This window comes from Perkinsus marinus (assembly GCF_000006405.1).
Source record: "Perkinsus marinus ATCC 50983 genomic scaffold scf_1104296951958, whole genome shotgun sequence".
Lineage (NCBI taxonomy): Eukaryota > Perkinsozoa > Perkinsida > Perkinsidae > Perkinsus > Perkinsus marinus.
In genome coordinates this window covers 16526-29760 of record NW_003209085.1, presented here as the reverse complement: position 1 = coordinate 29760, position 13235 = coordinate 16526, and the positions used below count along the sequence as shown (strand labels likewise).

Here is a 13235-nt window from a genome sequence, read left to right as displayed (position 1 = left end):
ACTCAACAATGTGGTTTCGATGTATTTTATTCTCGTAGCGCGTGATGAAGGCTCGCACAGAGCATTTATCCATAGTGTCTTCCTGTACTACCCCTCAGGCCCCTCTATTGGACAAGCACAGCCCATATGTTGGTACGTCGCCCATGCACCGGCAGTCTCCTCGACTTCTCTATGGGTGACCACTCACCTCGACCACGAAAGAGCTCTAGTACCACTCAATCGGTGCTGATTGTCATTGTCCGCTCATGGCAGGTATTGTTGCAATCAGGTCCTTTCCCCTCCACTGAGGTACCCTCCTGCAGTAGTCACCTGTTGTGAGCGATGGCACTGTGTCGTCATGTGACAATTGATTGCGCCCTTTGACTTCAACATACTATTCCCATACGCGATTTCGCATTAGTTAGTGTGTTGCGTCAATTTGGATAGTTGGAATAGCAACGACGGAACGATGATAGCGAAGAAGATAGTCGAAGTAGCTCAATGGCTGGAAGCTTTGCTGCTAAATTGTGATTGTATAAGTGTACAACTATCGAGTCTGAGAGCAATCTCAGCTGAAGCAAATGGAGGAATACTAGCTCGTTCGAGCTATAGCTCAGTGTATATGTCGAACTCGGTTGAATAATTGTGTGCCCTGGCACTGTCCTCTGAGAATCCAGTAACGAATACTGATCATTCGGCTGGGCAACAAGGCCTCTATTGGGTATGGAACGAAACTTGCTGAAATATCAGCCTTATGTTCATCCCTCCTGGTGATGTGATCAAAGATTGCTACAGAGGGGTTCCACAAGTTCGAGAGAGTAATCGACAACGATGATCAAAGCAATATGGCAAAGACTGGCAGTTCAGATATTGCTTGACCACCGGGACGGAAATTCGATCGACTTGGTATTGGCGATATAAATATCGATCCACTCTGATAGGAGAGAGGAAAACAGCAGGAAGTCTTTGTTAAGGGAGGGGGCAATACTGCCGGGAAAGAGATCAGTCTGGAACAACAACTCTGTATTATTCCTCATCATCAACTCACCTAACTGGGTCACCACCATCCAACCGGAGTGCTAGCTTTAAGGCCTCTTACGCCTGTGCTATAGTCTCGTAAAAACAATATAGTCTTGTTAAGTTAGATTTTTGAGTAGAATTACCCTAGGTTTCCGATCCGTGAGAGAAATCAGCCCACAACCCAGAGTTAGTGAGCGAGATGCATGATTGGAGAGTAGGGTCGTAAATTCTTCAGCAGGATTCTCGAGTATCATGCTACTGATCCAAGCCACTGCATCATCTGTTGATGCAGATGCAAAGCCTTAATTAGACTCATGAATCAGGCCGAATTCTCGTCAAGAATGCGCTAATTTTGTAATGGAGATACTCCGCACCGATCCCAAATATATTAGGAATTAGTGTGGAAATCTTGCAATGTCAATACAATACAGTACCCAATGATCATTACTATTGATAATCAACAAACATTCATACACGATGGCCCCCATCCTTCAAGTGTACCACTTCATATTACGGCAGTACTACAGTATTACTACTTCTACTACTCAACTTTTGGAACATCATGTCTCGAATATGTAATATTCCACAACTGTGCGCGAAATGATGTTAATGACGACCGAACCGCGATCTTGTACATCACTGCTCGTTCTCGTAGCGAAAGTGACTCGAGCTCTGCTTACGCATGCATCAGAATCAAGGGTTACATATCATATCCCCTGAGTTGAGATGTTTTCCACAATACCCCTTTTTTGATAGTTTAGCAGAGTAAGAGTTCTTTGATCTCACAAGTGCCTTTGGCCAGAGCACCCAAAGATACCGTATGTACGTCAGTTATTGTTAAGTAAGACTGTCAAGATAATTGGAGTACACAACCGCCAGCCGTTACGGCCTCCGATATAAACTATCTCTATGATGTGATTTCGGAGCACTGAGACACATGTCTGACTTGTACAACACAAGACTGAGAAATACCCAACAATGGTGAAATTCAGTATGAACGATTGTCATCTTATTTGATACTCTTCTTCTTTGCCAACAACGCCTTAGCGGCAGCCTTCTCAGCAGCCTTCTTCTCATTCTGAAAGGAACAATCAGTGAAGAGAAGTGACATCAGGTCACTCACCATCTGTTTCTTCATGGCAATAGTATCAGCATCATCCTGCTTCCCCGACTTGGGAGCCTTCAGAGGCTTAGCCTTTCCACCTTGGATATGGCGACTCATATCAGCAACTGGGAGAACCCAAACCTAACCTATTTTGAATCTTGACAAGTTGAACCTAAGATTCCCATCAACACAACACACTACATCGACTGTATATATACAGCGGAAAGATATGCCCTACCCAAAACAAGGAGACCCTAGATTGGAGAAGAGAGAATCTTTCGACTGCGTGCGCTGAGGAAGTTCAGCGATAATGGGAATAATTTCTGACGTAGTAATGAGAATCGATACAATTCTGTCCAATGCCTAAGTTGACCCAAGATACGCCTTAGCCAACTCCAAAAGAGACATGAACGTCATCGTCATCGTCATCCTCGGTCCAGTGGTTGTTTATTGACGTGGAAAATAAATTACAGTGGATAGAACAAACAGCAGTGTTGTTGTCAGGCACCGAACCAGGCAGCATAAGGCATATAGAGGAATCTTAGATTGAAGGTGATGAACAGGCAACAATCACAGATAAACCTAGTAGCGACGGTAACCTAATAAAGAGTATCATCATGTGAGATGAGGTATGAAGAGCCTTCCCTATATGCCCACCTCCGTTGCCACCACGATATCCTCCGCCACCTCGAGAGCCTCCCCATCTGCCATTACTTGATCCGCCATACCCACCACTACTTTGGGAAGCGATCTTCTCCAACTCAGGAGGTACCTAATAACAATCGTAAGGTCTCCGGATCAAATCTCAGAGAGGTACACTCTACTAGCTGCTAAGCTTAAAATTAGGGACACCGACACAATGAGACCAGGCAGGTTCTATCCCGGCATCTGGTATTATTACCGCTTGCTCAGCCTCTCTAAGGACACCGATAAGATCTTTCGCTAACTTATACTTATCGGGAGTAAAGAAGGAATAGGCGCTTCCCTTCGCTCCGGCACGACCGGTTCGACCTAAAAATAGAATACTCCACCTGGGATTCGAACCGGGGACCTTTCGATTACCCACGCCTTACCAATGCGATGGACGTAATCCTCTATTTGGCCTGGGAAATCGTAGTTGATAACGTGACGAAGATCCTTCACATCCAGTCCACGACTGGCGACATCAGTAGCGATCATAATCGGACTCTTGCCCGACTTGAACTCTTGTAAAACCCAATCTCGTTCTTCTTGCTTCTTGTCACCATGGATGGACAATGCTGGCCAACCGTCCATTCTGAAAATACCGTCAATAAAAGATACTCATCTGCGCACAGCGAAGATTTTATCATCCACGCCACCACCTACCTGAGCATCCTCGTAAGATCATCAGCGGCTCGCTTAGTGTCAGTAAAAATGACAATTTTGGATCCGTCCATAATTCGCTCCAAAAGTTGCTTCAACTTGTCCTTCTTTTCATAGTCTTGGACGATGTCAACATACTGGGTCACACTGTTGAGGAAATACAAGATTCACTAAGATTACAAGATTCACCTTCCAACCTACTTATGTGAGGCCCTCAGGGACATCGACCCGACGTTAATATGGACAGGTTCTTCTCGGCACAGGTCCCGAGCGAGACCTTGGATCTCCTTAGGCCAGGTTGCCGACCACAGAAGTGTCTGTCGATCCGGACGCACTTGAGAAGTGATCTTACGAATCTGAAATGAATCCGACCTGATGCTACTGAATTAAGCGCTCGCCCTGACGATCGATTTACCTGCGGTTCGAAACCCATATCGAGCATTCGATCGGCCTCGTCCAGAACCAAGTAAGTCACTCGGCGGAGATTCGTTCGACCGGATTCCAGGAAATCGATCAATCGCCCAGGAGTGGCGATACAAATTTCAACCTGAGAACAACACTCGCGTAAAAGCGCTCGCCCTGATAATCGATAAGGATTACTCCGTTGGCGAGGGCACGAGCCTGAGGACCGCGGGGGGTGCCGCCGTAGACGCAGGTGTTGCGAATTCGGGAGGAGCGACCGAAGCGGTTGCACTCCTCCTGGGTCTGCACGGCGAGTTCTCGAGTGGGGGCGAGGACAAGGACGATGGGACCATCACCTGATAGGGAGCTTAGGTTCAATCATGGATGATATACATGAGCTAACCACAGCAGTTACTGTCATCATACTGGGGAATAGAAATAAAGAGTCGACAGTGAGTTCCCCGAAAAAGACATACGAAAGAAATCAGAGTCTTCCGAGGAGGAGTATGGGGAAAATTATCAAGCACAAGATATGAAAAAATCTTAAAATTGATGGAAAAATTAGAGTTTTACAAACAGAGAGATGGGCACGGTAGATGACGATGAAAAAGAGGATAGAAAAATCCCTGTACGATCAAGAGACATCACGAGATGGTGAGGGAGTTTATAAAAAGATTGAGTACAAGTGTTAAGGAGGTGGTATTAAGACTCACCTCTCTGAAGGTAAGGCTGAGCATTGATATGGACGATTGCTGGTAGGAGGAAAGCTAAGGTCTTGCCCGAACCAGTTTCGGCAATACCAACCATATCACGACCGGACATGGCAACAGGCCAACCTTGAACCTATGATGGTGTGGTATGGAAAGGTGAGATAAATAATAACCAACCTGAATCGGGGAGGGCTTCTCAAACCCTGCTTGTTTAATCTCATGAAGGATGTAGTCAGGGAAACCAGCCTGCTCGAAAGTAACTAATAGGGAGACGATACTCTATATCGCGATGAATATGTTACTCACCAATAGGCTTGGGGACACCCTTGCCGTGAACGACGGTGATCTGACGATCCTTACGGACCTTGTCGACCTCATCTTGAGACATTGATGCAACATCAGGATGCTCAACATAGAAGTTCTTCTCGAATTTAGATAAGGTAACTTGGGACCAGTCCTACTTGAATGATGAGATGTAACTACTTCCCAACTTAGGACACTACCTGTTCACGTAGTCCCCCTCCTAATCCTGTATTGTTATACGACCCACCATTCCCTCCATAGCTACCCCCATAGTAGCCGCCTCCTTTTCCACCACCACCATACCCTCCATAGTATCCACCAGAGCCAGTCTGCCAAAAATATATAATCGATTACATTCACTCAGTTTATTAACATTCCCACACACGAAAGATTCCATTCGAGGGGAACTATAACTTTAATGTCGACCCATGGTTATTACTCCTCGACTATCATAACGATCTCGAGAGCGAGAACGGGAACGACGAGAGGTTCCGTAGCCGTAGGCCATCTAGGTAGGAAATAAAGAGGTAAAAGAGTAACTGATATTAACACAATAAAATCAATAAAAGAAGCCTCAAAAGTTGCATAAAATCCCCCCTAAGCATATCCAGCTCGCTTGCACCTCGGATATTCGAGTATCTGCTCCACAACTACCACTCCTTCCCCAACATGACTCCAATTCCATCAAGAGGGTGTCGCCAAATATCGCCAGTCAAACTAAAGCTCAAGGGGTTCCCCGTGACGCCTGCGTGCAAACCTTTTGCAGCGGTGAAGAGCGCGCGCCATCGTGATCGATCTTAGACATTTTTCCCAGTCGTGATTACTATACGAATCTGCCATGACGGAGTTGTCAAAGAGAGGGGCATGGTCGATTAGGAGGTCCTTGACGGTTATGTTATTGAGGCAAATGAGGAGGAGTAAGTGGGTGAAGATACTAGGTCGATAGGATACTCACACGCTCACATCTAGACCTATTTTATATCATACTAGGTCGATAGGATACTCACACGCTCACATCTAGACCTATTTTATATCATACTAGGTCGATAGGATACTCACACGCTCACATCTAGACCTATTTTATATCATACTAGGTCGATAGGATACTCACACGCTCACATCTAGACCTATTTTATATCATACTAGGTCGATAGGATACTCACACGCTCACATCTAGACCTATTTTATATCATACTAGGTCGATAGGATACCTTCAGGTGGGAAGATCGTTAATCTCACGGATGGTCGACAGCTGCTGGAGACAAACTATCCTTGCCAAATCGATTTCTGGGGACGAGGTCCGTCAACTGACCTGTTTCGTATCTTACAAATTCAACCTGAAGATATTTCTTTAGGATACTCCATGGCGACCAATGTTGTTCGTGTATCCGAATTGGCGTACACAGCGGAGAAGGCCCTCAAATTTCACGTAGTGTCCCCCACCCCCACGACGGGTACCTGCTCAGATTCCCTTCCAGGTCGTGTCGAAGTCATTCCCCGACGGCTGCAATCCCGACAGTCTTCCCGCTAGAGTCTCGGGGCTTTCAATCGCCCGGCTAAAGAATCGGTTATTACGGTAGGTCGGTTGCGGGGATCGAACCAGGGACCTTTTGGTTACTGATTGTCAGACCGCTGCTTTGCGAGAATGATAATAAAGTAGTTGTTGCCCCGCGTGAGGAGGAAGATTCCCTTTTCGAAACGGTCAAGTACGATACGCGAGATGGCACGCACGCACATCATCTCGCTGCTGTAGATACGTCTCGGAACAGTCGGTTTTGAATGCTAGTAATTTCCAGCGTGTCGATCCCCAAGCGGGAATAATGATACGGGTCGTATCGATCACTTGATCGATTTAGCGTATTCTATCAGCAATAGGTCGCAACCGGCTATTGTCAAGACGCTGCTCAACCTGCCGATCCCTCTCAGCGGTCATACGTGAGGCCCAGGTTCGATCCCCGGCACCGGCATTTCTCCCGCAGGTATACACTTATCGGATTACAGTCCATAATCTTCATCAGAATAAGTCTTATCGTATCCTCGCTCGAAACTACACCTTTCGAGATGCTGATGGACACGTAAGTTCACTGCATGAGGATGCTCCATCTCTTACCCCCTTTCAGGTCTTCGCCAATATCAATCCAGGCAGTGAGGAGTCCATGGGAGTGGTGGGGCTAACGGTAGGAAGACAATTTCATGGCGCGTGACGCTTTTGTGGCCCGTCGGAGCTGACGGAAGAACGCGACAGTTTCGGAATTCATTATTCGGAAATATTTGAGTAACTTCATGTTCGCTTAATTTCTCCGTTTACACTGTGATGATTTGTACCCATACTTTCTTTATTTTCTACAGCCTCTTTTAAGTCCTGGAGAGTCCTTTACTTTCCATAGTGGAGTCAGGATACCGACCACAGAGGTGAGTGATGGATGCGGGGATCGAACCGGGGTCTCTCGATTGGAAGCCATTGCCTCTCTCAGACGGGCACATTCACGGGTTCGCTCGAAATTGGTACCGAGAAGAAGAAAGTAGAAAGCACCGTCGAAGTAAAAGCATCGAGGGGGAGATTCGAACCTGGGAATTTCGGATGTTCTCAGACTGAAAGCGACTCCAACCATTCGAGCACGATGGACGTCAAACGAGAACGTTTGGATGTGCGGTACCGAAAGTAGGCGGAGCGGAGCACATCGATACGCGTAGTTGTCTTACATATTAGGTACAAGGATGAGGCCGAGGATACGTTTTTCGTCGCTCTACCTGATGTGGCCTTTCGGCCTGCCGCGGTCGCTGTAAAATTACAGGATAATTTTGATAGGTGACCAAATGGGGCTACCAGAAAGTTTGGATGAACCTCGAAAAACGGACAACAGAATAAATAAGTTAGAAATGGCTTGAGCAGGAATCGATCCGGGGATGTCCGCCTATATTCCACGGAATTCCGCTATCGCGAGTTTCATCCACAATTCGCGACATCTTGCCAGTAGGTGGGCACCAATTGATCAAATCGATGTACATACATCGGCTGAGTCTGGGAAGTATCACAGAACTTGTTTTTATGATGAAGTAGCGAGGCATGCTGTCAATTCGCGCATTTACTGTTGTTCTTCCATCTAAATTATTCCACTACGACTACATCGGTCAAGCTCGTATCATTCGGAAGATCATAGTTCGTCTATCCTGCAAAGCATATGAGAATACAACCATCCCCATCCTTTGGCCGAAAAATGTCGTGCGGCACAACTGGTACCAAGCGGGAAATGCTCGATAGATGCCCGTGCCGAATCCCCAGCGAAGAATGGAAGCTTAGTTTTCGGTCCTCATCCGCTGAGGAGTACTACGGTCGTTATATATACATGAACCCCAAGAAACGGGCGGTACTGTAGCAACCATTAAGCGACTCCGACGAGAGCATGCCTCCCAGTCTGGTCCTTAACAATGAGGATCTGCTGAGATACTCCAAGAGGTTCGGATGATCGTGCGAGATCATATCACTCAGTGCGCACCGGAAGTCTATTATGTCTCGAAAAAAAAGCGGTAAAGATTTAATTGTTTCTTGGAGAACTCGAGAACACCACTACAGTGTGAAGACGCATCATAACTATGGCAAAGACGTATTGATACAAATTGTGTGATTGAGTAGGAAGGAGACAACAATTGTGTAGATATGTCACAGATTCTCTCCAATCTTCTATGAGGAGTTCCACGAATTGAAAAGTATAGAGGATCAGCTCAGTGGCCTCCACTGAGTATAGAATTCCAGAATATATTTTTAACAGTTCACGTATCGTAGAACTATTTCAGCGAACACCTTGTTAAAAGATTCTCTCGGGATCGCTACGCATTCTGAGTTGGTGTTCATTTGATTGACCGTGTACAGATTTCGATATTTTGCGGAGCGCGCCGAGCACCTGTCCGCTTTGGGTCACACTGACGAGACAGCTGATGACGACTATCCCGAAACGACTCGGCGTAGACCTCACAAACGGGGAGATGCAGGTACGATCGATGTTTGGGGATTCGTGGTGCAGTGATGATTCCGTAGGTGATTCTAAAGAAGGAGGACCGACAGGTTGATATTTCTTCGGGACTTGTGTCATTTTTGGTTTCAAGTTCATTTGTTATTTTGTTCCTCGAGAAAGGTCGGGAAATCATGGCAGATTGAATGGCGAAGTCCTGCTATATATTCGAGAGCAACGAATCGATAACCCCAATACCCATGATTGCCAATTGTGTCAATACTTATTCCAAATGGAGTGTTACTGCGTACGGAGTCGAACATAAGAATCTCTGAAATTCATCAACCTTCCCGTGACTGCAAGTGCTTTGATGCCTCGTAAGTGCAATAATCTGTATGATACAGACTGTGTCATCGTCCATAATAGCGCATCAGTCTTTCTCGGCGAAAACACGTCCACGATCACCCCAGGAAGATATCAGATATATGATATATCAATAGGTCACTGACAACGGTCCCAATTTGGGACTCCCAAACCAAACACAGAAAGCATTCAGAGGCTTGTCTGAGAGGCAACATGGATGAAAATGAATAGAAAATTCAGCTCGCGCATCTCCGCTTTATTCGGTCAACACTCCATCCACGGTTGCTCGAATGCTGCGAATTGCATGATATGAGTTGCATGACGAGGACTAATCAGATGAAGTTATTATGTCGGCAGTTGGTTTATGAGGTACACAGATTCACAAGGAAGGGAAGGAATCAGATGTTGTGTTTCATGGAGAAGATGTGACTTTGAACTCGACAGAGTGTAGACAAGAGACGGAGATCGTATCATACCTTTCGTTCTTCGGAAGTCCCAAGGAGACGTATCGGATTAGGAATCGATGGCTGACCTTGGACGCTATCAATACTCGACTGGGCCACGAGATTGATAGTAGCAATACATCAGACTGTATCATGAATACGAAGAGGCATCACAACTGACTGATGATGCGGCAAAGGGTGAATCGATTACATCAGAGACTTTTGTGATTCGGCAAGTGTCCTCCTCATTCCCTTCTCGGAAGAGTCACTCCTACGATCCTCTGAATGAAAATGTGCCAAGTGTATTGCACTTTATGGGGGTACTGCATGATAGTAGGTAAACTGTTCGGAGTCGTAGATTCCGCAGATACCCGTAAGACGGTGCCTAACGCAACAGATAAGGCCGAAGGGCATAATTGTACTTGGCGTACACCACAACACGGTAGCTATGGTGAACGGATCATGTACACAACCCATTTAGACATAGCAACACGGAGGTACACAGATTCATTGGTTTCATGCTGCGTAGTTATGAATGATGTCTTGCCAGTTCTAATCTAACGACCACATGCAAGTGTAGTATATTTCCAACTAGCCGACATTTTCCATTAGTCATAGTGTCACGATTTCCAACCCTCTCGATAGACGAGCTGTATCCCACTGACTCATGTTCAACACAAAACTTGGACAAGGAGAAAGTTGTTGCTGCAATATCATCATGAGCTGGATAACCGACATGGACGCTTGAGCTGCTGACATGGATTATACAATGAAGTTGATGAAGAAAGGTCGTCAACCCCTGCCGTCACATCGACAGTATAGAGCCCTGCCATTCACGGGCCGCGAACAGAATGTGTGACACACTCCTTGCAGGCGACAGTACAGCTGATAATCATTCAACATTTCGCAGTTTTTCAAGCAAAGATGGTGCTCCACTGACACGAGGATGGATGCCTATCTAATACGTCGTCCTGGTCCACCATAATAACACTGCTACAACCATGGATCACATTAGTGAACATATGCTCACTGCTCTATGCCATTCAGAGAAATCAGTAATGCAAGCATCTACTAAGCGTGCTGTTTCTCTCCAAGCCGATACGAACAGTCATCGTTTTAGCTGAGTCTGAAGTACTTTGTCGAGTTGAGACCCCATCAGAGAACATGCTCGTGTTTATCATCTACTAGGTTAGCATGAGCATGCCTACCATCATGATGCATGTTGCCGACTGGACATGACTGGACTTGTGAGGCCTGAGAGCTCTTCAAAGTCCCCTGATCTCGCCAACCGTTCCTCCCGCACCTCCTTGGCCACTGACCATGACAACTACCAACAAGCCCCTCAAGACCATTGACAAGTGATAGTATGTACCCGATTGATGAAATGCTCAGCTTGCTCCTTAGTAAGGTCCTGCATGGCATCAGCAATACGGCCCTCCACCAGGGTTAGACGATCTGAATGTAAATGATGCCATTACTAAACTATAATGCTCACCTTCATGAACCTTCAACGTATGGCGTATATCCTCAGCTGTACCTGAACCCACATCGCATGAGTGTACGTCGTAACCTCAGATAATGTGCTTCACACGTACAGTATTGATTAAACTCCCCGACTCCGACGAAATCCATACACACATACATTTACTAAGTAGCGTTCATCTATGCATGATGAACGATATGGTGCTCATCTCCAAGGTCACACCGATAAACATGAAAACTATTCCCGCCACCCACTACTGGTCCAATAACTAGAGAAAGCGATACAGCAGTGCTACGATGCTATGCAAAGATCTTCAACATTATGCTAGTGTGAGTACATGGTACGACGCATTGAGCTCACTTGCCAAAAGGTTGTCGTCCCAACTCCTGGACTCCCTCAAGAGAATTCTAATTCCGATTTTCTCCTCCTCCTCCTCCTCGTCTACCATAACCTCCTCATCATCTCCCATCTTATATGAACCCTGTGATGCATCCCTCGATCCTGCTATCTAGATACCTACCTGTGTACACCACATGTGCTGCTGCTGCCTACTACTGGCTTCTACAACGTCAACACAGTCCTCTCTTATGCTCGAACCTGGACGAGTGATGCTCCGTTAAAGGTTACCAACATCGATGATGGTCTTTCATGGCAAAATATGCACATAGTCAACTACTTGTGTTGGTGGTAATATGAAAAAACTGAGGAAATTTCAGGGAATTTCCTGTACACTCCTACCCAAATTGGAATGAGAACTTGTATAAATAGTGAGTGAGGAAAGAGAGCATGCATCTCAATGAGCGAGCCCAGGTACTCCTATGAACTCACCCTCCAACTTTTCCACTCTTTTAAAAAGACCTTCCAAGCCTGATGGAGCCACCAGTACCCCCGAATGAGCTAATGCATTACGATTGATCAAGTCAGACTGAGATAGAGCTAGTAGCCCAGATGTGTCACCAAATCTTTGTATCTGGAAAAGTGAACTCATCTATGTAGTCTTCTTGAGAAAACACTCGGAATAACAAAGCCATTTAATTCTGGCGCCACGCCAAAGGGCCGTTTTATATATCACTCATCACTAGGGAGGTATCTTCACGTCTCTGCGTACGCACATACGTTGACAGGAGAAACAGGAGCATCGTCACGCTCATGAATTCCTGAGGTAATTTCCGCACGCACGCACATAAGATTCTTGCTACAAATTGAGGTCCCGCAATCTAGCCTTACTTTATTCCCAACCATATGTTTCTTATCATCATAATCCGGATTCGAATGGGCCTTTTCTGAATCTTTCAAGAACGAACCTCGGATACCACCAAACTCATAACTACCTTCAACCACCGGTATACCACTTTCGACGAACTCGCGAAGCATAGCATAAATCTAAAAGGGCCTCAAGTCACTACTGAACCGGAACATGTTGAATATATTGAAATCGGCAGCACTTGGAACCCTCTAAAATTAGGTGAGAGTATTTACACTGCATCACCTGGTAGCCTCATAGTATCGCTAACAACTCCATCCCAATCAGAATAATAACAACATATACAACAACAACATATACAACAACAACAACAACATATACAACAACAACATATACAACAACAACATATACAACAACAACATATACAACAACAACATATACAACAACAACATATACAACAACAACATATACAACAACAACAACAACATATACAGCAACATATACAACAACAACATATACAACAACATATACAACAACATATACAACAACATATACAACAACAACATATATAACAACAACAATAACAACAACAACAACATATACAACATATACGACAACAACATATACAACAAGTTAGTCTCTTGTTGTTATTGTTGTTGTTGTTGTTGTCGTTGATGTGATTGACGTAATCGTATTGGTGGTAGTGGGCAGCATGCACGAGAATGCTTACCTCCTGAATGGTAGCAGATAGTGTGCTTATTCGAGAATCGTGTTCTTCTACATAAACCTCATCCTTGTAAGTGGCCAACATCTATATCTCATAACCAACACCTCACAACAGTCCATCATCCTTACCTCCTCCACTCTACTACCAATCGAGTCCTTCCTAAGTGGTCTATCATTCTCAGCCTCTCTATACGCTCTATGCC

General features: G+C 45.4%; 5 protein-coding genes across 6 annotated transcripts in view; 2 read left to right on the top strand and 3 right to left on the bottom strand.

The window, feature by feature from the left end:
* Pmar_PMAR009707 (hypothetical protein) overlaps window positions 1-318 on the top strand; it is a gene marked incomplete at both ends in the record, with an annotated part of 2211 nt that extends 1893 nt beyond the window's left edge. Inside the window, one exon of the mRNA XM_002777349.1 lies at window positions 253-318. Within this exon, the coding sequence (XP_002777395.1) occupies window positions 253-318 (66 nt within the window). The remainder of the gene's footprint in view (window positions 1-252) is intronic.
* A 1690-nt stretch (window positions 319-2008) lies between these two features.
* On the bottom strand, window positions 2009-2221 carry Pmar_PMAR009706 (conserved hypothetical protein; the record flags this gene model as incomplete). The annotated part of the gene is made up of 2 exons (XM_002777348.1): window positions 2009-2077; window positions 2123-2221. The coding sequence occupies 2 exons, from the start codon at window positions 2219-2221 to the stop codon at window positions 2009-2011; spliced, it is 168 nt and encodes a 55-aa protein (XP_002777394.1).
* Window positions 2222-2308: 87 nt separating this feature from the next.
* On the bottom strand, window positions 2309-5404 carry Pmar_PMAR009705 (RNA helicase, putative). 2 transcript variants are annotated; one of them, XM_002777346.1, is made up of 13 exons: window positions 5303-5404; window positions 5064-5192; window positions 4867-5017; window positions 4738-4820; window positions 4564-4693; window positions 4049-4206; window positions 3864-3995; window positions 3650-3804; window positions 3452-3595; window positions 3178-3380; window positions 3006-3115; window positions 2762-2876; window positions 2309-2703 (listed from the first exon to the last, which is right to left on the bottom strand). In XM_002777346.1, the coding sequence occupies exons 1-13, from the start codon at window positions 5369-5371 to the stop codon at window positions 2687-2689; spliced, it is 1596 nt and encodes a 531-aa protein (XP_002777392.1). In that variant the 5' UTR covers window positions 5372-5404; the 3' UTR covers window positions 2309-2686. The 2 variants fall into 2 exon arrangements, with proteins under 2 accessions (XP_002777392.1, XP_002777393.1); XM_002777347.1 differs by having other exon boundaries at window positions 3912-3995.
* A 279-nt stretch (window positions 5405-5683) lies between these two features.
* Pmar_PMAR009704 (hypothetical protein) lies at window positions 5684-8931 on the top strand (the record flags this gene model as incomplete). Its single annotated transcript, XM_002777345.1, has 15 exons — window positions 5684-5780; window positions 6081-6161; window positions 6219-6292; window positions 6342-6439; window positions 6492-6569; window positions 6617-6692; window positions 6739-6798; window positions 6843-6938; window positions 6984-7040; window positions 7213-7275; window positions 7338-7403; window positions 7455-7525; window positions 7574-7672; window positions 8735-8853; window positions 8900-8931. Exons 1-15 carry the CDS (start codon window positions 5702-5704, stop codon window positions 8929-8931), a joined length of 1149 nt encoding a protein of 382 aa, XP_002777391.1. The 5' UTR covers window positions 5684-5701.
* A 1843-nt stretch (window positions 8932-10774) lies between these two features.
* The window catches only part of Pmar_PMAR009703 (conserved hypothetical protein), a gene marked incomplete at both ends in the record, with an annotated part of 3784 nt that continues 1323 nt past the window's right edge, over window positions 10775-13235 (bottom strand). The window contains 7 exons of the mRNA XM_002777344.1: window positions 10775-10894; window positions 10992-11074; window positions 11115-11156; window positions 11463-11603; window positions 11931-12027; window positions 12330-12485; window positions 13037-13117. Of these exons, the coding sequence (XP_002777390.1) occupies window positions 10775-10894; window positions 10992-11074; window positions 11115-11156; window positions 11463-11603; window positions 11931-12027; window positions 12330-12485; window positions 13037-13117 (720 nt within the window). The remainder of the gene's footprint in view (window positions 10895-10991; window positions 11075-11114; window positions 11157-11462; window positions 11604-11930; window positions 12028-12329; window positions 12486-13036; window positions 13118-13235) is intronic.